The sequence below is a fragment of the Paramisgurnus dabryanus genome, chromosome 4, assembly GCF_030506205.2.
Source record: "Paramisgurnus dabryanus chromosome 4, PD_genome_1.1, whole genome shotgun sequence".
NCBI classification, from domain to species: Eukaryota; Metazoa; Chordata; class Actinopteri; order Cypriniformes; family Cobitidae; genus Paramisgurnus; species Paramisgurnus dabryanus.
In genome coordinates this window covers 15,093,477-15,114,610 of record NC_133340.1, presented here as the reverse complement: position 1 = coordinate 15,114,610, position 21,134 = coordinate 15,093,477, and the positions used below count along the sequence as shown (strand labels likewise).

The 21,134-nt window shown below is 44.4% G+C and overlaps 1 protein-coding gene across 2 annotated transcripts in view; it reads right to left on the bottom strand.

Annotated features, from left to right (window-relative positions):
- The window catches only part of LOC135746600 (von Willebrand factor A domain-containing protein 7-like), a 108,932-nt gene that overhangs the window by 69,427 nt on the left and 18,371 nt on the right, over nt 1–21,134 (bottom strand). For both annotated transcript variants that reach the window (XM_065265217.1, XM_065265218.1), the window contains exon 2: nt 16,395–16,601. In XM_065265217.1, the coding sequence (XP_065121289.1) occupies nt 16,395–16,580 (186 nt within the window). In that variant the 5' untranslated portion in view covers nt 16,581–16,601. The remainder of the gene's footprint in view (nt 1–16,394; nt 16,602–21,134) is intronic.

Here is a 21,134-nt window from a genome sequence, read left to right as displayed (position 1 = left end):
TAATGGTGGGCAAAAGACAACCTTAGTTGAAAAAGGACAGCCGTGGCTGTGTAAGCAAAGCAGAGCTATGCTGAGGGAAACGTGGGCTAGTAGAATTAACCCCACGGATAAATACTCACAAAGGAACCCCGCTTAGGGGACACAATGTGGAGCCCGAGCCAAACTCGTAGGTTCGCGAGGATACAGCTAGTGAAAGGCTGACAGCCAATGCTCCGCAACATAAGCGGCCAAGGCAGCGGAGGAAGAACAAATCAAACCATTACGCATTTTTGCCCTGATGGCCTTCCATACTGACACTTATTGTGAAGCACCAGTCGGAGGCTGCAAGCCGACTTGCGAGTCTGTTCTCCATGCATGCTCCCCCTGATGAGGAAAGAACATGAGAGGAGACAGGCTCGATACGAACACTGTAAAATCTAATGAACGTATTAGGTGTCGCCCAACCAGCAGCTCTGCAGATGTCTGTTAGCGAGGAACCATGAGCGAGAGCCCAAGATGAGGCCACACTCCTAGTGGAGTGTGCTCTCAATTAAATGGACAAGGAATCCCCTGCAGATAATAAGCCAGGGTGATAGTATCAACTATCCAATGAGACATCCTCTTTTTGTGCTGGCCGACCGATCTGCCGTTCATTAGAGAGTGATGTGCAGATATGGCGGCAATATCAAATTTAATGGTGGAGGGTGACAGCCTACGCTCCAACCACTGTTGAAGGTTGAGAGCACGATATTAATGGGGCATTCTCAGGGGTCTTTGCGTTGCGAAGAGCACCAGATGACGAACAGGTTATTTAAGCAGTTACGCGTGTCTAATAGACGGCACTCGCGGTGCAGAGATAGTGTTAGATACCGTTGCGATAAATCACCTAAACCTGCCAGGGAATCCGTCAAGGAGGGGCTGTCGAGAGGGGCATCAGTTCTGGAACCAATTCCTGGTCGTCCAGTAAGGCGCGACCAGAGAAGGCTCTCCTCTTCCTGCCTGACTTTGCACAGAGTCTGTGCGATTAAGCTCACTGGAGGGAACGCATATTTGCGCATCCCCAGCGGCCAGCTGTGTGCCAGCGCATCCACGCCGGGGCTGCCCTCGGTTAGTGAATAAAACAGGTGACAATGGGTATTGTCTGGCGACGCAAACAGATCTATCTGCGCACGACCGAACTTCTTCCAAATAGCTGAACCGTCTGGGGGTGGAGTTGCCATTCGCGGGGGGGGGGGGATGGGGCGCAGCTCGGGAAAGCGCGTCTGCTGCTGTGTTGAGCGAAGGAGCATTCAGGAAGTTGTTCTTGTCTGCGTCCGTTGTGTCAGCCAGACACAGCCAAAGGTGTCGTTCTTGGACCACTGTGGTGGACATCGCACGACCAAGGGTCGCATTCTCCCTCGTGCAGAACTCTAAAGCCTTGGCAGCGAGGGAGGTGAAGGGTGAAGGCTGAACGGCCGTAGACGGCCGCAAATTCCATGTTTGAGTCAGCTCTTCATGCTGTCGGGAAGAAAGGCACAGGAGGTGAGGACCGAGAAGCCTGAGCAGCTCCGAAGTACCAATCACGCAGACGGGCTGGTTCGGAAGGAGGGGGGTTAACCCCTCCAACCCTACCGGTTGCGCCGCTCAAGCGGGCACGGCCGCCATCTCCGGGTTGAAGTCCGCCTCGGAGGGAAAAGGGGGGCACCCCTGTGATGCTGCTGAAGTGGCGGGACCAGAAGGAGGTCCAATGGATTCGGCAGAAATCATAGAACACGACTCTGCGGTCTCCACCGGAGCCTCAACCGGCTGAGGACGAGAAGGCTGGAAGGTGGAGGACGCATCCCCCGACCTAAGCACTAAGACAGCGCTCGTGACCGTCTCTGGAACCCCTGTACTTCTCTCATCCAAGATCGCACGGACGAAAAACTATCCTGAAAAGGACGCTGATCTCCGAATATACGAGAGAGTGGCTGTCTTTAAAAAGACACAGAGCTCTCACGTATCACTCTTTCAGGGAAATCACTCTATAGGTGCTCAGCTGATGATACGCACAGGGAGAGGCAACGCACACACTAAACTCAAAACAAAAGAGATGCAGAGCAGTGGAATACTGCGAGCGTCAGCTGTGTTAGTACTGCTTGTCAACCAAATTCAGCAACCATTCCCAGAAGAGCAAGTAGCTTCTCAGTAGCAGATACTGCCGGCTTTCGAAGCGTAAAAGCTCATTTCGTATTCTGCAACTGCGGCTTATATACGCACCTGGCGGGGCGGCGCCAGCATTATGCAAATACCTCAATGCCAAGTTCATTGGCGTTTTAGTAGTATATCGAAGCAGATTGGTCTCTCTAAGTGAGTTCCCAATTCATCGGTCACGACGTGACGTCTTAGTGACCAACTGAAAGGGAACCATGGTTAAGCCAATAACCAGTTTAAAAACAGTTTATTTCTATAAGGGTAGATAACTTTCATGATCCTGTTGTTCTGTCATAGTAATTCATAGTTGTTCATAGTCATGTGGTAGGATCATGGCCTCCATAGCATCTCTCACAGACAATCTGTGTTCACTCTTTAAAGGGCGGAGATGACAGTTTCCGAAGTTTGTTGCATTACATTAGGTAGGTAGATTCATTGCATTACGTCAGTTGCTGATAAGCTGAAGTAATTTGGTAGTTTGCTTTTGTATTTCTGTCAGTAAGTATTTGCTCTCAGTCTTCTAAAAGTGCTAACAACTTAGCAAGTAAATAACGACTCAATATCCACATTCTTAGAATTACGGTGCTTGTCTAATCAAAGAAATGTACACGATGAGATCTAATATAAATAACAACAAATTTGCTGTTGTTGGCACACTTTGTAGACAAAAATAAATAAAAATACAATGTTTTCACAAAAAAGAAGACAGATTCAACAGACAGAATGCAGTTCAACATTGTAAACATGGATTCAAAGCTCCAGGAGGTATATGGGGCGATTTCCGAACAGGGTTTAAAAACCATCTATTTGCCGAATTGCCAACGTCCTTAGCACACCCTCTGTGAAGCCTAATGTGCAAACAGTACTGTTGTTCAAGACGCAGTTTAGTTTTGACGTTGGTTTCGACGTTGCCTTATGCAATTTTTGATCACAAGCAACTTCGCGACCGTTAGTGTTTGCCACATTGAAAACAACAAAATACGGACCGTGGATTTTAAAGGTCACGTTCTTTCTGATACCATTTTTAAACTCTAGTTAGTGTGTAATGTTGCTATAATAGCATAAATAATACATGTTAAATCATAAAGCTCAAAGTTCACTGCCAGGCGATATATTTTCTTCAATAGAATTCCTCTTTAAAAGCCTACAACGAACGGCCGGTTTGGACTACAGCCCTCTATTTCCTGCTTTAATGACGTCAGTAAAACAGTTTGTTGACTAAACTACACCCGCATGAATACGTCAGTCACCAGCTTTGGCTCAAATGGCTCTGCTAAGCTAAGCTGCTATCGAATCACTGCACACTAAACAAACTACACAATCAGAACTTATTACGTATTTCTGAAGGAGGGACTTCACATAAGAAGGAAAACATCAGCCTGAAAACAGCGCTACACAGATAAGTAAATTGTGTGAAAAATACAGCGTTTTTTTACACGTGAAACATGAACACATGTTATATTGCCCACTATAAACACAATCAAAGCTTCAAAATCACAGACAGAACGGGAGCTTTAAGGACGTGGATTGTTTGCAAATAGACACTGAGCTCGCAGCGCGCCACAGGTATCTTCTTCTTTCTCTCCGAGTTTACCAGTATTACTGGTAAAAAGACGGAACGTCACTGCGTGTGTGAACAGCACATTTTTGTATTTACTGGTAAATTCATTATGGTAAATTCATTGTAATTTACTGAAATTACTGTGTGAAAAGTATTAAGTTTCTGCACGAGAGCACCCTCTGGTTTTTGGATCTAGCGGCACTTTACTGGTAATTTTAGAGGCATGGCAAGCATCATCAGCCGATTTATCGGCCCAATACTAGTTTTAAGACTTAAGACTTAGAAATAAGATATATTAGCAATGCATGTAATTTAAATTACTTCATTCAAATGGCATCAATGCGTTTGTAGTGGATTATTTATTATTAAATAAGTACATGTAGGGGATGTTAGTAGAAAACGGGATAAGCTAGACTAGGACAGGCTGAGGATAACATTAGCAACACATAACAAACCATGAGCAGCCATTTATGGGGAATTTAGTTTTCTTAATTCAGATTCATCCATTATTGTGTAATTACAGATACAGGCTATTAAACGCGATACCGGTACATAGTGCATATTCAGGAACTTCGTAACATGGCTGCATTAGAAGCAGTGATATTACGCAGCAGCCGAAATAGTTCCGCTTACCCTTACGAAAATTGACCATGGTTTTACTACAGTTAAAACAAAATAACCATGGTTTTCAAAAACCATAGTTAAACCATGGTTTTGCTGATAGTAATCAATATAACAAAAAAACATGGTTACTACACTTTTACCACACTAAAACCATGGTTAATTTTCGTAAGGGTAATAACTTTCAACGGCAGGGGACTATTTTCGGGCAGTGCGTAATATAATTACGCCTCCTGCAGCCATGTTACAGCAGCAAAGTCCTTGATTATTAGGTCAGAATGAATAAAGTTCCTAGCCATATCTGCATAAAAAAACAAACAAAACTTCAAACCCGAGGTGACTAAATTACCATATACAACACAGTAGGCACACATCAGAATCTAAATCAAGAGTCTCTTCACATCATGCCTGTATAGCCAGAGTCTCTTCAAGTCATGCCTGTCCCGCCAGAGTCTCTTCACGTCATGCCTGTCCAGCCAGAGTCTCTTCACATCATCCCTGTACAGCCAGAGTCTTTTTATGTTATGCCTGTCCAGCCAGAGTCTCTTCACGTCATCCCTGTCCAGCCAGAGTCTCTTCACGTCATGCCTGCAGATTTGTCCCCTGTTTGCTACCAGTGAAGGCTACAGCAGGGTTCCCCAAATCTTACCCTGGAGGGCACTGCAGAGTTTAGCTCCAACCCTAATCAAACTTACCCACCTATGATCATGAAGACCTTAATTAGCTTGCTCAGGTGTGTTTGATCAGGGTTGGAGCTAAACTCTGCAGTGCCCTCCAGGGTAAGATTTGGGGAACCCTGGGCTACAGCTTTGTGGTGTGTTTGAGCCATACACTGTACAAAAGTTACAGCCAAGATGGCCGCTGCCATGCCTGAAGCTACAGCCAAAATGGCACCCACCATGCCTGAAGCTACAGCCAAAGAACTTAGGCTGTTTCTCAATTCCAAGAATGCAAAGTACGGACTTGCGTTCTCGTGAAGATTGGTCTTGCCGGGCGACCTTGGAAAGCAAACTCAGAAGGTCGCGAGAACACAGAACGCACTTGTGAGAATTGAGATGTGTGCGATCTTCCTGTTGGTCACCTGACCTCCCCAGATTTCAGCGCGCAAGTCTGCACTCGATGCATCCTCGATATCAAGAACACATCAATTTTCATGCGTCCTTTGTACTTGCTTTCTTGAGAATTGGAATTGAACTTCGCCGGTTAATGATGACGTAGAGCGAGAACACAAGGACGCAAGATCGCTGAAGAACGCATATTGAGAAACAGCCTTATATTGATAAGAAGTGAAAGCCAATGGAACGTTCCATTGCAACACCAGTGCCCAACAGCAGACCTACAAATCCGCCATTTTGGAATGAGAATGACCTGGGAGTCGACTAGAAGTGATGTGTCATTTGCGAACGAGCGATTTCCCAACACCATCCACTAGCTTCTTTTTTATATAAATATATAAAAAACATACACTCTCAGAAATAAAGGTACACAACTGTACCTTTTCTGTCACTGGGGCTGTATTCTTTCAAAAAGTACAGCTTTGCACCTAAGGATATAATTTTATTATCTCAGAGGTACATACTGGGAACAAAGAGAGACATTAGTACCTCAAAAATACATATTAGTATTTCAAAGGTACATATTGTTACTAAATGTTTACATATCTGTACCTAATGGTCCATACAATTGCCTCCTTAAAGGGTGCTGCCCCATTGACAGCTAGGGTACATATTTTGACTTTTGTTCTAACAATGTAGGTCCTTAATTGTATTCTGTTTTTTATTCATGTTAAGGTACCAAATGGAAACTTAGGGTACAGCCCCAGTGACAGAAAAGGTACAGTTTTGTACCTTTATTTCTGACAGTGTAGAATACATCTCCCATATACATATATACCTACCGATATAAACTCATCCACACATAATATAAGCTCCATATAAATACACATATACACACATATACATCAGAATTGCTTGAAATGGATTAAGTAAAAAAAAACACAGCCACTGTCCAAAAGTGGCAATTATAGGATAACAGACAGATGCATCATGTTCTATAAGATTATCATGTTTGTAGCGGGATCCAGGGGATTAATATGTACAAAATATATTTCATACCTAGTGCAGGTTGGTAACTAATAATAGTAGTAAATGTGTAAAGTAGCATAAATTAGAATTACATAATAAAGCAAGAAAAAAACTACCTCAAATGTGTATCTATTTAATGATTAGATTCCACAACTTTTAACAACAACACAACACATACATACAAGACAATACAGCATTTACTGTAGGTGTAGCAAGTGAACAAAATGTATTGATGGCTTAACTTAAGAAACTTCCTATTGCGCTTCTGATTTGGCTGTAAGATTTGCTGAGAATGAATTGAGAATGGTTTGGCTGTGAGAATTTTCATTCCAAAATGGCAGCCGCGCTGCCGAAGGGCCACCTAGGGGCTTTTGCCAAAACTAAAAGTTTCACCTCTTGTTCTTCTATACTCTTTGCTAAAGCCAAGATGGTCGCCGCCATGCCTGAAGCTACAGCCAAGATGGCTGCTGCCATGCCTGAACCAGTACCGAAGATTGCTGCCGCCATACCTGAACCAGAACCCAAGATAGCTGCCACCATGCTTGAACCAGTGCCCAAGATGGCCGTCATCATGTCAGAGTGCACAGCCAAGATGGTCAAGCCCCTAAGTATTTTTGGGGGGGAGGGTAAGAAAGGTTGAGTCCGAGAAACCCGCCATGGCTCCACGACCCAGGGCCGCCACTGCTCCATGACCTGGGGCCACCACTGTTTCACGACCTGGGTCCGCCATTGGTCCACGACCTGGCCCGTCATTGCTCCACAGCCGAGGCATACTATTGCTTTTTGGCCGAGGCCCGTCTTTGATTCACGGCCCTGGCTCACTCGCCTACCCATGGACTTGTTGTTGGGAATATTGGTTGGTGGGCGCCAGGAGTCGCTGGTAAGAGGGGGGGCTCTGAGGGTTTGTCATGTGTTCTTGTTTTGTAATATTCTTGTCTTTTATTTTCAAGTTTTCATGTTTGTGTCTTTCATTTTGATATCAGTTACTAGAGTTCTGAACGGGCCTGAAAATTACAACCCGACCCGACCCGGCCCGTGGCTTTTAAAGCCCGGACCCGATGTAACCCGACACATCAATGTGAATTTTCTGTCTGAACCCGACCCTCATACATGTAGGCTATTATCATGACTAGCAGACGGTAATTCAAATCAAGCTTTAATGTTCACGCCTTTTAACAATACAAACAACTGAAACAATAAACTTTAAATATAGACTATATAAATATGACTTAAATAAAAATCACACAATAATAAATAAAAAGAACTCAAACATGTACCCAGCCAGCGGCTTTTTCCTCCTGTAGTAGCAAACAACAGTGAATTCACCTGCGGCAAGTTTACTTTTCTCCATCTCTTCTTCTCCAGACAACAGGCGTGCACGCAGTGATAGCAATAAGCTCCGGGGCGGATCCGCAACGGATCCGCTCTGAAACCGGAAGCTCCGGTCTGGATCTGTTGCTGATCCGCGCCGGAGCTTATTTCTATCCCCCGCCCCTCTCTGTGATGCACGCAGCAGCCAGACCAGACTTTCTTTACGGTGAACAGCAGTGATGATTAATAATTTTTTCACGAAGCGTAAAAGATTAAGCCCGAGGTCCAACCTGACCCGACTCATTTGCTTATATTTTTGACCCGAACCCGGCCCGAATCTGCGGGTCCCGTCGGGTTTGTCGGGCTGGCCCGACCTGTTGAGAACTCTATCAGTTACTGCCATGTTTGTCTCTGGTTTCATGTGTTTTGTGTTCATGGGTTCCCTGCTACATGTGTCATGATCTACACATATACACCGTATTACACCGGGAAACTACCCCTTTATATTTAATGAATGTTTTAAATGTTTATGTCACAGGTCGGAGCGGACCACAGACTTTGTGAGTCACGCCCCTCCCTAGGTTCCACCTCGAGGAGGTCCCAAAAGCACCCCAATGACCAGACACACGAGTGAGATAAGTAAAATATATGTCAATCTTTATTAAATTATTTAAAATGAATTGGGAAATGGAGAAAGGGAATCTAAAATATTGCTCTCTTCTTTCCAGGAGAAGATGGGGGTCCAGAGAATGGAAAAGGGGGAGATCCAGCCGACACAGGTAAGGGACTGCAGGGAAAGGACAGGACGGAGCTCCTTCGTCTCTGGGTCCACCTCCTGCGTTGCTGTTGTTGCCAGGGTTTAAATTGGGCCGGGGCCGTCCGGGGCTAAGCCCCGGCACATAGGCTGAAGGTCGCGCTCTGCTCTTGCCAGTGTACTCGCTGCGCTGGTGCGTGTGCATGACGCGAAGGGAATAACGTGTTTTCATTCATTATGGGGCATACTTACCAAAGCAAGTTCAACGATTTGCGCGAGCAGATTACATACAAAGTCAATGCAAAGACTCAACCGGGCGCGTCCTCGCACGAGGCGATGAAAATGACGCGAATTGGGCGCAGTAATTGCTGCGAAAACACGCGATTTTCCCTTTAAATGCGTCTTCGTGCAAGTTATGCACCTCAAGCGAAAAAACTCAGAACTTCGAGAACGCGCTCTCACGCAGGATCATTTGACGAGAGAGAGAGAGAGAGAGAGAGAGAGAGAGAGAGAGAGAGAGAGAGAGACAGAGACAGAGAGAGAGAGAGGTAATAATGGTGCCCACGTTGAGAAAACTTCATAGAAGACTAGAAACGTGTAAAGGATTAAAGTATGTATGTCACTCATCTAATTACATTATGTTAAGGATAACACTGGATATAACTATTGTATAGTTTAATAAAATAATGTATTTTAATTACACAAATCAAACCTAACTATATGATTGTTTTAGCTGCTGACCAGCATAGGGAATCTCTATGGCTAATTTATAAGACATGTTGATGATACAGTACTGTGTGTTGTACCTTTTCTTGTTAATTTAGTCTTTTGGGGGAGCCTATCTCAGTGTTTCTCAACCCTGGTCCTCAAGGACCCCCTTCCAGAAAGTTTTAGATGTCTCCTAATTTAAAACACCTGAACTAACTCATCAGACTCCTTCTAGAATGTCTCCCTTACAAGCTAATAATTTAAATCAGGTGTGTAAATTAAGGAGACATCTAAAACATTCTGGAAGGGCGTCCTTGAGGACCAGGGTTGAGAAACACTGGCCTATCTTATGCCTAGAATTATTCAAGGAGGTTGATTCTTTTAACTTCCTTTAAAGTTTGATCAGTTGTGCATAATGACATGTGGAACAAATGGATATAGGGTGTCAAACTCATAGATTTGCATCATTTAAAATTCAGATGCTCTTTTTAAAATATTTTGGGTCAACCTCTGGCACAGCTTTAAAGCTGAACCTTATCAAATCCTATCAGAGGTCCAGAATGTCATTGAAACACACCAGTGGCTTTGCTATCATCAGTATTAAACATGTTACCCCTTGAAGTACCCCTCCCCGCAGAGCCCCCCCACATAACAACCTCTCGGGCCTGGCTTCTTTTGCTCCAGTGATTTCTGTGAGGGTAGGTAGGGAACAAAGGTGAGTTAGCTGAAACTCAGCGAGATAGATGAATCGTGGCTGGCCTTACGGACTCTTCGCCCCGAGTTACAAGACACACAAGGTAGGTTTAATCTAGACTCAACAGGTAGGTAAGTATCATCACATTCACAGGCTCTTCACGAGTTTCTCGGAGTGTGTATGACTTCACTCAACGTCAGGTAAGTAACACACTTTCACAGGGTCTTTCGGGGCTTACAAGTTTTCACAGAGTGGATTTAGCTCTATCTCGGTATAAGGTAAGTATCACACTTTCACAGGGTCTTTCTGGGCTTACGAGTCTCCGCCGAGTGGGTTTAGCTTTAGCTCGATGTAAGGTAAGTATCACACTTTCACTGGGTCTCTCTGGGCTTACGAGTCTTCATAGAGTGGGTATAGCTTTAGCTCGGTATAAGGCATCAACAGTGGTAGGAACAAAACCATACGTCACCACTGGGCCTCGTGCACGGATGAGGGGAGGGAGAGCTTTTACCAGCGTCCGGCTGTGGCTTATAAGACCAACGTGGCCGATGTCACCTCGGTGGCGGGATTCAAATGGAGCAGCCACCGTACATCCGTCCTCCTGGTCTAACACGTCCTCCTCCCTTCCTCCTATGGACAGGCGAATATCTAGACAATCGGGTGAGCAGCTCAACATACACCACCACACACAAGGTACACACAGCAATTAGTTTTTATACAGCACTCCCAACAACTCCTTCTGACATTATGTTTCCACACACAATGTTATCACAGTACCTCACTCAACGGATCCAATCCACTTCCTTTGGGCTGCGGTTGATCATGTAGTTGAAAAGTTGGTGTCCACCGTTTCGGCAGCTCCCGCTTGTCTCCACAGAGATCCACCTAGCCTGGGGCGAGTAAAGACAACAAGAGACACGGCACAACACTGCAAAAGCTTCAGGTGCACTCACGTCAAGACAGACTCACACACTGCACGACACACACTTCAGTGAATAATAAGGTCCGTACTCTTCACCTGGCTGGATCTGCCCTGGGGGAGACCCGAGTTCGCTAGGCCGAGCAATGTCCTACCCAGTCGTGGTAGCTCCACAACACAACACCAATTCGGTCTTCAATACTTTGGCTCACCCACCCATCCCAACACGCACGGTGGGGCCACTAACAACAGATAACACTCCCACACTGTTACTTGAATCCGTCACAAAGGATGTCTTTTAATTGGTACTCACGATCTCTTGTGTCATTAACCGGTCTTTCCTTCCGTTCTTCTCTCCTCAGGTGACCCACAGAATGCACAATAACAACGTTCTACTTCGCCCAGACCTTCAGTGAAACACACACATTTGGTAAGTATCAACTTGCTCTGATGTTGCTTTTCTCACCCTCCTTCAGGTCCTTGTTCTCCTCTCCTCTTATTCGCAAAGCGAATTCCACGATGGTTTCAGCCTATATCTTTCCCACACTCGTATTCCAGCCCTTTGTTTCCTCACAGCGTTCTTTCCCAACACACAGCGCACCTCTTCCTGTATTTCCACTCCTCCTTTTATACTCCTTTTCCTCGTATGGATCACCCATTCAGCGATCGCCACGTCGTTTACACACCTGCAGTTTAGCTTGATTTGGGGGTTCCCGGGGATACCCGGAAGTGACGGTGTTTGTAGAATTCGGTCCGGGCGGAACCTCTTCTCTCACTTTTGGTTCCACCCTACCGAGTCACTCCGTGACATTTATTTTTTAATATTTAGCTGTTGTATACAGCAGTTACAGGCATACAATAAATCTTAAGATACCCTAGGTTGTGAAGGATCCATTCGATCTATCCTTTGCAGCCCGGAGAAAGAAATGCGGTGGGCGCGTACAGCAGGTGAAGCAACTTATGGATCCTCCGAAAGCTAGACCGTCTCATTTCAGTTCTCTCCTTGGATTTGGAGGCTGTGACCTGCATAGACAGAGTCCTCGTCTTCAAAGGACACGTCTTTCGAAAGGGTCCAGCCTTTCAATTGGGGCACAGCTAGAGTGGAGCTTACACAAGCAAAGATCAAAACAAATACATCTAGTCCCATTTGAGTAATTCTAAACTGAAAGATAAACAAAATACATTTTGGGATGGTCTTCCTCTGCCTTTTCTCTGCAATGTGACTGGAACGGAGAAACAGCGCACTTAATTTACAGTTCCTGGCCTGTTTTGATCGCAAATTTGCTGCATACACTTACAAAAATATTTTTTTAAAATATATTTACTGTATGATATTTACTTAATATCTTCATGGAACATGATCTTTATAGAATATATTATTGATTTTTGGCATAAAAGAAAAATCTATAATTTTGCATGCAATGTATTTTTTGCTTTTTCTACAAATATACCCATATGACTTAAAGGGATAGTTCACCCAAAAATGAAAAGTATGCCATAATTTAGTCACCTTCATGTTGTTACAAACCTGTTTTCCATTTTTTGTTCTGATGAACACAAAGGAAGATATTTTACGAAATATTTGTAACCAAAGCATTCGTGGACCCCATTTTTTTCCATAGTATTCTTTTTTCCTACTATGGAAGTGAATGGTGTCCACGAATGGAACATTTCTCAAAATATATTCCTTCATATTCATCAGAACAAATAGAAATTTATATGGGTTTGTAACAACATGAGAGTGAGGAAATTATGACAGAATTTTCATTTTTGGGTGAACTATCCCTTTAACGATTGGTTTTGTGCTTCAGGGTCACATACTGTACAGTACTTGACTTATTTATAATGGGACCATGCACAAGTTTTAAGATAAATTTTCCATTTCATGTATTGTACCGGATTTAGCCAAGGGCTTATTTTCATCCGTAGTCCCCATTAACTGTTTTGCTCACCAGCCAAAGTGGCTAGTTGTTTTTCAAAGTTACTAGCCACTCAACATTTTTACTGGCCACAATTTTGTTGTTGGTAAAATACATTTTACATTTTACAGATCCACTAACCGGCTGATTCGCTTGGATCAGCCGGAGCCGGTTAGTGGATCTGTAGAGCGAGTCTCATGTCCATGGTCTGTGAGTCTGCAATGTTTCCGGCTCTGAGAATCTCGAGTCGCGTGGATCAGTCGGTTACAAGTGGGTCTGCACTGAGCAGTGATGGGCAGTAACGCGTTAGAAGTATAAATCCGATTACTTTTTTCAAGTAACGAGTAAAGTAAGGGATTACAATTGCAAAACGAGTAATTAGATTACTGTTACTTCCCCGTTAGCAAACTGCGTTATTTTTTCATCTTGATTTTTTTTCGTGAGACTCTCTCGTGTCGTGACGCGAGTCGAGTGACAATGACGTATGAGCGCCGCGCCGTCAGTCACTGTGTTGTTGAACGTGAGAAGACAACATGGAGCGCGGAAGAGAACAAGACTATGCAGCGTTTAATGCTTGGAAGTACCGACATTACTTTGAGTTTAACCCAGCAAAAGGTGACAAAAACATCAGCGTGCGCTGTACACTCTGCGTGGGAATAAAACTTTTATCCACAGCGAAAAATTCCACCTCAGATCTAAGCAAACACCTAGCAAGCCGGCACAGCAATATGAAACTTACTGAAAAAATCCCTGAACCCCCAGCTGACATGACCGCTGCGGCTCCATCTCATACACGTTCACGCGAAATCTGATGTAAAACAACAGACTATATATCTGTATTTCATGGATTATACGCATTTGTGGACAAGCTGACGTGACTGCTGCGGCTCCATCTCACGTTCACGCGAAATCTGATGTAAACAACAGACTACTATATTTCATGGATTATAAGCATTTGTGGACAAAAATTGGGTAACACTTTATTTCGATAGTCCACTTTAGACATTTTACTAACTATAAGTAACTTTGCAACTACTTATCAACTACTTATCAACTACCAATCTTTAGATAATTAGTAAACTGTTTGCTTAATATCTACTAACACTTGATTGCGATGATATCTCAACAGACATTCAACTGTCTAGAAGTATCTTTGCATGTGCATGTCAACTTATTCCACTAACCCAAACCTCTTCCCTAACCCCAACCCTTACAGTCTACTAATACTCTAATGACAGTTAGTTGACGTATAGTTGCAAATTATTGAAAGTTAGTTGACATGTAGTTGCAAAGTTATTTATAGTTAGTAGAATGTCTAAAGTGGACTATCAAAATAAAGTGTAACCAAAAATTGTCATTTGATGAATTTTATTAGACTGATTTTATGGGTTATTCACACAACTGAAACAGACCAGATTCGACTTGCGATCGTTATAAGGTAAGAAGTCCCGTTTAGATTCTGCATGTTGTCTCTGGACTTCTGTAACAAAATACTACATTTATGATGCTAGAGCATGTCTCTCAAAACAGAGACCCTCACCATACACTGATGCTAAACCCGTAACGTTAGACCTTTTAAACGATGTATAGTAATGTTGATATTAATATTATTAATGTTTGTAGACAGTATGCTATATAGATATTGTTAGTAGGCTTAAAAAAAAACGACGCCATCACGCCCACGAATTAGTGCGCGTCGAGAGGTTAAAACAGATAATGTTTCATTTGATTCAATTTCAGATGATGGAATATGCAGAAAGAATAGAATTAGGCTGAAAGGTCTTGGCCCGGTTGCATAAAGCACCTTAAGTTTTTCCCTTAAGTATGACACTAAAGGGGTAAATTCCCCTTACCTACAGTAAGAGAATAATTTAAGGGTGTTGCATACAGTATAATCCCTTAAATGGTTCTCTTAGGTAAGGGTAATTGTTAAATGTTTCACGACAGCGACCCAGGTTTATAAAATACTATTGTTGCCATGGAGATGCAACAGAAAAAGCTTAAGGGTTTTTTTTGCAACAACCTTAAGTTTAAATGAAACATAAGGGTGAATTTAAGGGAAAATTACACTTAAAGGGATAGTTCGGCCAAAAACGATATTAAACCCATGATTTACTCACCCCCAAGCTGTCCGAGTTGCATATGTCCATCGTTTTTCAGACAAACACATTTTCGGATATTTTAGAAAATATTTTAGATCTTTCTGTTCATTAAATGTAATGTCACGGGGTCCAGCAATAGTCCACGACCTTCAAGTCCAAAAAAGTGCGTCCATCCTTCACAAATTAAATCCAAACGGCTCCAGGATGATAAACAAAGGTCTTCTGTGGGTAATCCGTGCGGTGTTGTTGTAGAAATATCCATATTTAAAATGTTATTAACGTTATAAACTACCTTCCGGTAGCGCCGCCATCTTGGAGTGATCCGCATTCAGGATGAGAGCTTACGCAGCGTACAGAGTTTCTCTGCTGCTGCTCTGTGCCCCCGCCCTCCGAATTTGTCATACGTCACTAAGAAAAGTGCGTACACTACGCTAATACTCTCTCCTGAGTCTAAGATGGCGGCGCTACCGGAAGGTAGTTTATAACGTTAATAACATTTTAAATATGGATATTTCTACAACAACACCGCACAGATTACCCACAGAAGACCTTTGTTTATCATCCTGGAGCCGTTTGGATTTAATTTGTGAAGGATGGACGCACTTTTTTGGACTTGAAGGTCGTGGACTATTGCTGGACCCCGTGACATTACATTTAATGAACAGAAAGATCTAAAATATTTTCTAAAATATCCGAAAATGTGTTTGTCTGAAAAACGATGGACATATGCAACTCGGACAGCTTGGGGGTGAGTAAATCATGGGTTTAATATCGTTTTTGGCCGAACTATCCCTTTAAGGTCCTTTATGCAACCTGGCCCTGTAGCATACTGTAGCATATTCAGGTCGTGCATCATGTTTTTTAAAAGTAATTAGTAAAGTAACTAGTAAAGTAACTAATTACTTTTGAAAATAAGTAATCAGTAAAGTAACGGGATTACGTTCTTAGGGAAGTAATCAGTAATCAGTAACTAATTACTATTTCCAAGTAACTTGACCAACACTGGTACTGAGTTTCCTTGGCAATTTAGCAATACTGACTCAAGTGACTCACACAACACGGATCACTTTAGTAAGTGACTCACAATAACCCGGATCCTTAAAAGGAATCGAGTTTGCCAGGCCTAGTTGAGAACATTACTGACATACACATATACTGGCAAGGCTATAGTATTGCTGTTTTGTGAACCAGGCCAAATTTGTTAGCTTATTGGGCAGGAGAAGCTTGTGCGGTGCACCTTCTTGGACATGCTCTGGCACTCCCGAGAAGGCGCACACCTCATTTTAAAAACCACAGTCCAGCAGACAGTTTTTCTGACAGTGTGCACTGTGCTAGTGATTTTTAAATATTTTATTCCAAAAATCTTAAATAGTGTGCATTTAAACAATATAAGGGTGAGTATAAATGACTTAATATTTATTTTCATGAAATTATTTCACAAATTCTGTCGAACATCCTGTCTTAACATTAATAATGGCAAACAATTTGGCTTGCTGTCAAGCTCCATCCCTGAGTTCTGAAATAATCAAAACCCCTTGCACCTCAATGGCTTACACCCCTAAGTTCTTACAGTTAGCTTGAGGTCTTGCCCCTCAGCAATGGCTACGTCACGGCACACTTCTGCAGTCTTGCGGAGAATGGCCATCTCAGTGATTTGTCGATGGGTGAGGGAGCCCTCGGAATATAAGGGTTTGAAAGCTGTTGCCCAGGGAGACTGAAAGGTGAGAAATACAGCCACTACCATCAGTGACATCATGATTGTCCACAAGCACAGGTCCTATGGGAAAATGTACAATTAAAATATAAAGCAATTTTAGCATGCAGTTTCTATAAATCTACAAAGAAAGCAGCTTTAAATAAATGTCCACAATGGCTTTGCTGCAAGATTATGGGAGGATTAATTAGTCAACAGAAATGTTCACAAACAGCATTAGGTCACTTACATAATAATAATAATAATTGAAGAAAAAAATAACACTTCATCCTTGGTAAATTGGTTGTGTCAGGGTTTCCCACAGAAAATGTGTTAGTTAAGGTGGTAGGGTTGGGTGGGTGGTTTTGTGTCTGGGGGTGTGGCAATCAAAGGGGCAGAGCGTACACATCATGATGAAAATTTTAATATTTTTATTTAAAACAGTCAAATAAAACCTAATTTTGAAGAAACTACAACAGAAAATTAACACATCCTAGATTATTAATGAATTAAATGTTTTTAACAGATACCTCTAACAGGAATAGCTGCATGATGAAGTGAAACTAAAGGGTTAATAAACACAAACTAAAGCAGATTTTGAATGTCTGGCGAATGCCATTGCAAAAATTGTAAAAACTGATTTTTTTCCCACTATTACTAACATTATCTTAAGATAACGTGAGCAAGAGCGCTCAACAATTATATCTAATCAACAGGCACGTAAAACCTAGCTAGCAGGTTGCTCAAACAACAAAATCTATTCTCCGAGATGTTTTATCAACTGGCTAGTTATCCTTCAGACAGTGACAGTCCAGACCACGGCTGAATCCGAAACCGCATACTGCCATACTATATAGTAGGCAAAAAGCAGTAGGCGAACGAATAGTATGTCCGAAACCTCAGTATACGTAAAAGGGTAGGCGAAAATTTGCGGGATTTTGGACTATTTCTCGCGAGATTCAGAGGCACGTGTAGTTACGTATTGTCCGAAACCGCCTACTTACTGAAAATGTAGTAGGGGAAACAGCACGTGAACAGAGTAGTACGTCCGAATCCTCAGTATCCATAAAATCAGTAGGCGAGAAATCCCCGGATGCCCTACTGAGTCCGCCCAAATTCTGAAGCGTGCATCGGATGGACACTTCTATCCCAGCTTTCCCATGATGCCACAGGAAAGCAAAGCAATCGACCGGAGATCAGCCAATCGGGTGATTTCGATACACACAAAGGGCTGTTCCTCAGCACCCAGACTTCACGCACAGACCCTGGATATACCACAATTAAAGTGCTCAGCTGATTCATGAAAATAAAGCTGTCGAATTGTCAAAGCTGTGTTGAGCTGACAGTAAATATGTGATGGTTTGTTAGTGTCACAAGCCAGGGGCTGGCTGCTAGTGGTTAAGCCACGCCCCTTCTAAATTCCCACCTCGAGGAGGTCCCCAAAACCAACCCAATGACCAAACAACAACGAGGAACAGGTAAGTATAAAAAAATATTCTTTATTTGTTTAAATATTTAAAAGATTCGGGGGATTGGGGAAAGGGAAATTAAAACTAATGTCTGAATCTGTCCTCCAAGGGTCCACGAGCAAGTGAGTGACAGGGGGGTGAAAGTTGCGTCGGGGAACGGGCTCCCGCCTCTGGTTCCCTCTGCCCGTGGCGCGCTCCTCTTCCTTCCTGGAGGCAGAATAAAATCACAATGAATATGGGTATGTACTGTTTCCCGTCAGTGTACCTGCGTGTAGTTCGCGGCACTCCGCCGTCTTCCCACGCAGCTCCTTGGTTGTCGACTCACTCTCCTTTCCTGTTCCTCTTTCTCTCCACAGGCTACCGCTGGGACCCGAAGACACAGTGGATCGTTCTCCCGAGAGTCTCCTCACCTCTCCACCGACTACAGCTGCTGGGTAAGTATGAATTTTCCTCCTCGACTCGTTACTTTGGTGCTCACACTTGTACTCTCTCTTCTCCCACAGATGACAGCTCGTCGCTGATTACAGCTTCTGGTACGTATGGTTCTCCTTCACAACGGGTCTCCTTGGAGCTCACGCTGGTTCTCTCTCTCTTCCTCCACAGACAACAGCTGGGACACAAAGGCACAGTGAATCGTTCTCAGTTAGTTCTCTCACCTCCTCGCTGATTACAGCTTCTGGTACGTATGGTTCTCCTTCACAACGGGTCTCCTTGGAGCTCACACTGGTTCTCTCTCTCTTCCTCCACAGACAACAGCTGGGACACAAAGGCACAGTGAATCGTTCTCGGTTAGTTCTCTCACCTCTTCGCTGTTTACAGCTTCTGGTACGTATGGTTCTCCTTCACAACGGTTCCCCTTGGAGCTCACACTGGTTCTCTCTCTCTTCCTCCACAGACAACAGCTGGGACACAAAGGCACAGTGAATCGTTCTCAGTTAGTTCTCTCACCTCCTCGCTGATTACAGCTTCTGGTACGTATGGTTCTCCTTCACAACGGGTCTCCTTGGAGCTCACACTGGTTCTCTCTCTCTTCCTCCACAGACAACAGCTGGGACACAAAGGCACAGTGAATCGTTCTCGGTTAGTTCTCTCACCTCTTCGCTGTTTACAGCTTCTGGTACGTATGGTTCTCCTTCACAACGGGTCTCCTTGGAGCTCACTCTGGTTCTCTCTCTCTTCCTCCACAGACAACAGCTGGGACACAAGGCACAGTGAATCGTTCTCGGTTAGTTCTCTCACCTCTTCGCTGATTACAGCTTCTGGTACGTATGGTTCTCCTTCACAACGGGTCTCCTTGGAGCTCACACTGGTTCTCTCTCTCTTCTTCCACAGACAACAGCTGGGACACAAAGGCACAGTGAATCGTTCTCGGTTAGTTCTCTCACCTCTTCGCTGATTACAGCTTCTGGTACGTATGGTTCTCCTTCACAACGGGTCTCCTTGGAGCTCACACTGGTTCTCTCTCTCTTCCTCCACAGACAACAGCTTTCTTCCCTATTGATGGACAGACTGAACAGGTTATGCTCTACTTCTCGGGGTGGCGGACTTACGATCACGGCTAGGCGTACTGCATCGACCGACAGTGGTTTCCAAGATAGCGCCGGGGACCAAACCCTCTCGGCTGACTCGTTGGTTCCCCAGAGGGGCGGGAGTGTCACGCCGTCCCACCGGGTCGAGCGCTGCCCTTTCCTCGACGCCCGTTGGCAATCGAACACCGGACCGGGGCGCCCCTTTGTAGAGACCTCGGGGCAGCGGATCTCCTTCGCCTCTGTCTCTGTGATGATAAACGGCACACGGGTAAAGTAGCAATGAAACTGGTAATACTCACACCGCCTGTCGTACAGGTCTTCACCGCCACTCCTAACACAAGTCCGCCAAGCGTCTGGCTACGAAAGTACTTCAGGAACTACTCCGTGGTTTTCTAAGGCTGAAACACACTCACAGCATAATCGTACACAGGTTTATTCTAGGATCCGTTTTCCTCTTCAGCGCCCCTAGCGAGTGACTGGAGGCGGGGTACGTCAGACACGACACAGCAATCTCACTGCAAGATACACAGCACCACTTCAAAGTGAAATTTCTACATCCAAGACTCACCCACCACTCTCAGTGCACACAATAGACGCCCGTCTTCCTTCGCCTCGCTCTGGGCAAGAATGTGGAGATGGTAACACGGCCTAGCAGTTGTTTTCCGTCACTGTGGCTGTCTCACACAAAGATCCGGTGGCTCACCCACCACGCTGACTCAGGGGCAGGGCCACCCACTCTTGCTGGAAAGCGCTTAAAAGATATCCAGGTCAAGTATATACAAGGTACACTCAATGAATGAATTCGTTTACTCACGACTGTGGTGCTTCGGTTATCTCACGTTTCCTTAGGTTAACTCCTCCGTATGATAATTCCAGCTACACAGATAACGTTTTCTCCAGTCGTCAACACCACCACTACACAGATGGGTACTCACGATAGCACGTTCCGTCTTCTTTCACTTCATTCCTACAAGGTCAGTCTCCGTTTACTTTCCAACCCGTAAGGTCTTCAATATCTGCATCAGCCGAAATCCCACGATGCACAAAGAGAGAGAGAGCGAGTCCAGTAATCCGACTGGCGTACCCGGTGAGTTTAACTCAGCGCTGCAGCACACACCAACACTCGTCCTAACAACAACAACAACTGTGGTTTAAACTGCTCTTAAGTATCTGCCTGGGTGTTGCCTTCGTCCAATCACCCGGCGCTCTTGTTAATAACTCACAGCTGTCCGTAGTTTGGCTGATTACAGCCCTCGCGGTGCTACCGGATGTCCGGTGTTTTCTCTTCCCGGCCCGGGCGGAAACATCCGGGCGGAACCAAAACTTTCCAAATTTTTGGTTCCGCCTAAAAGATCGTCACTCCTGTGACATCCTCCCCCGCCAATGCATTCTAGTCCCTGGAATGCCTCGGTGTCGTCCACTCACCGTACCGGGCCGGGGGGCGTCGTTGGTTCTCCCGTTGGGAACGTCTCACGGGTGAATCGGGTTCAACGGGCTCGGGTGCTAACTCTGGTTGCCTCTGGGCAGCTGGAGGTTCGGCCGGTTCAGGCGCCAGCTCTGGCTGCATCTGGGCAGCTGGAGGTTCAACCGGTTCGGGTGCCAGCGCTGGTTGCATCTGA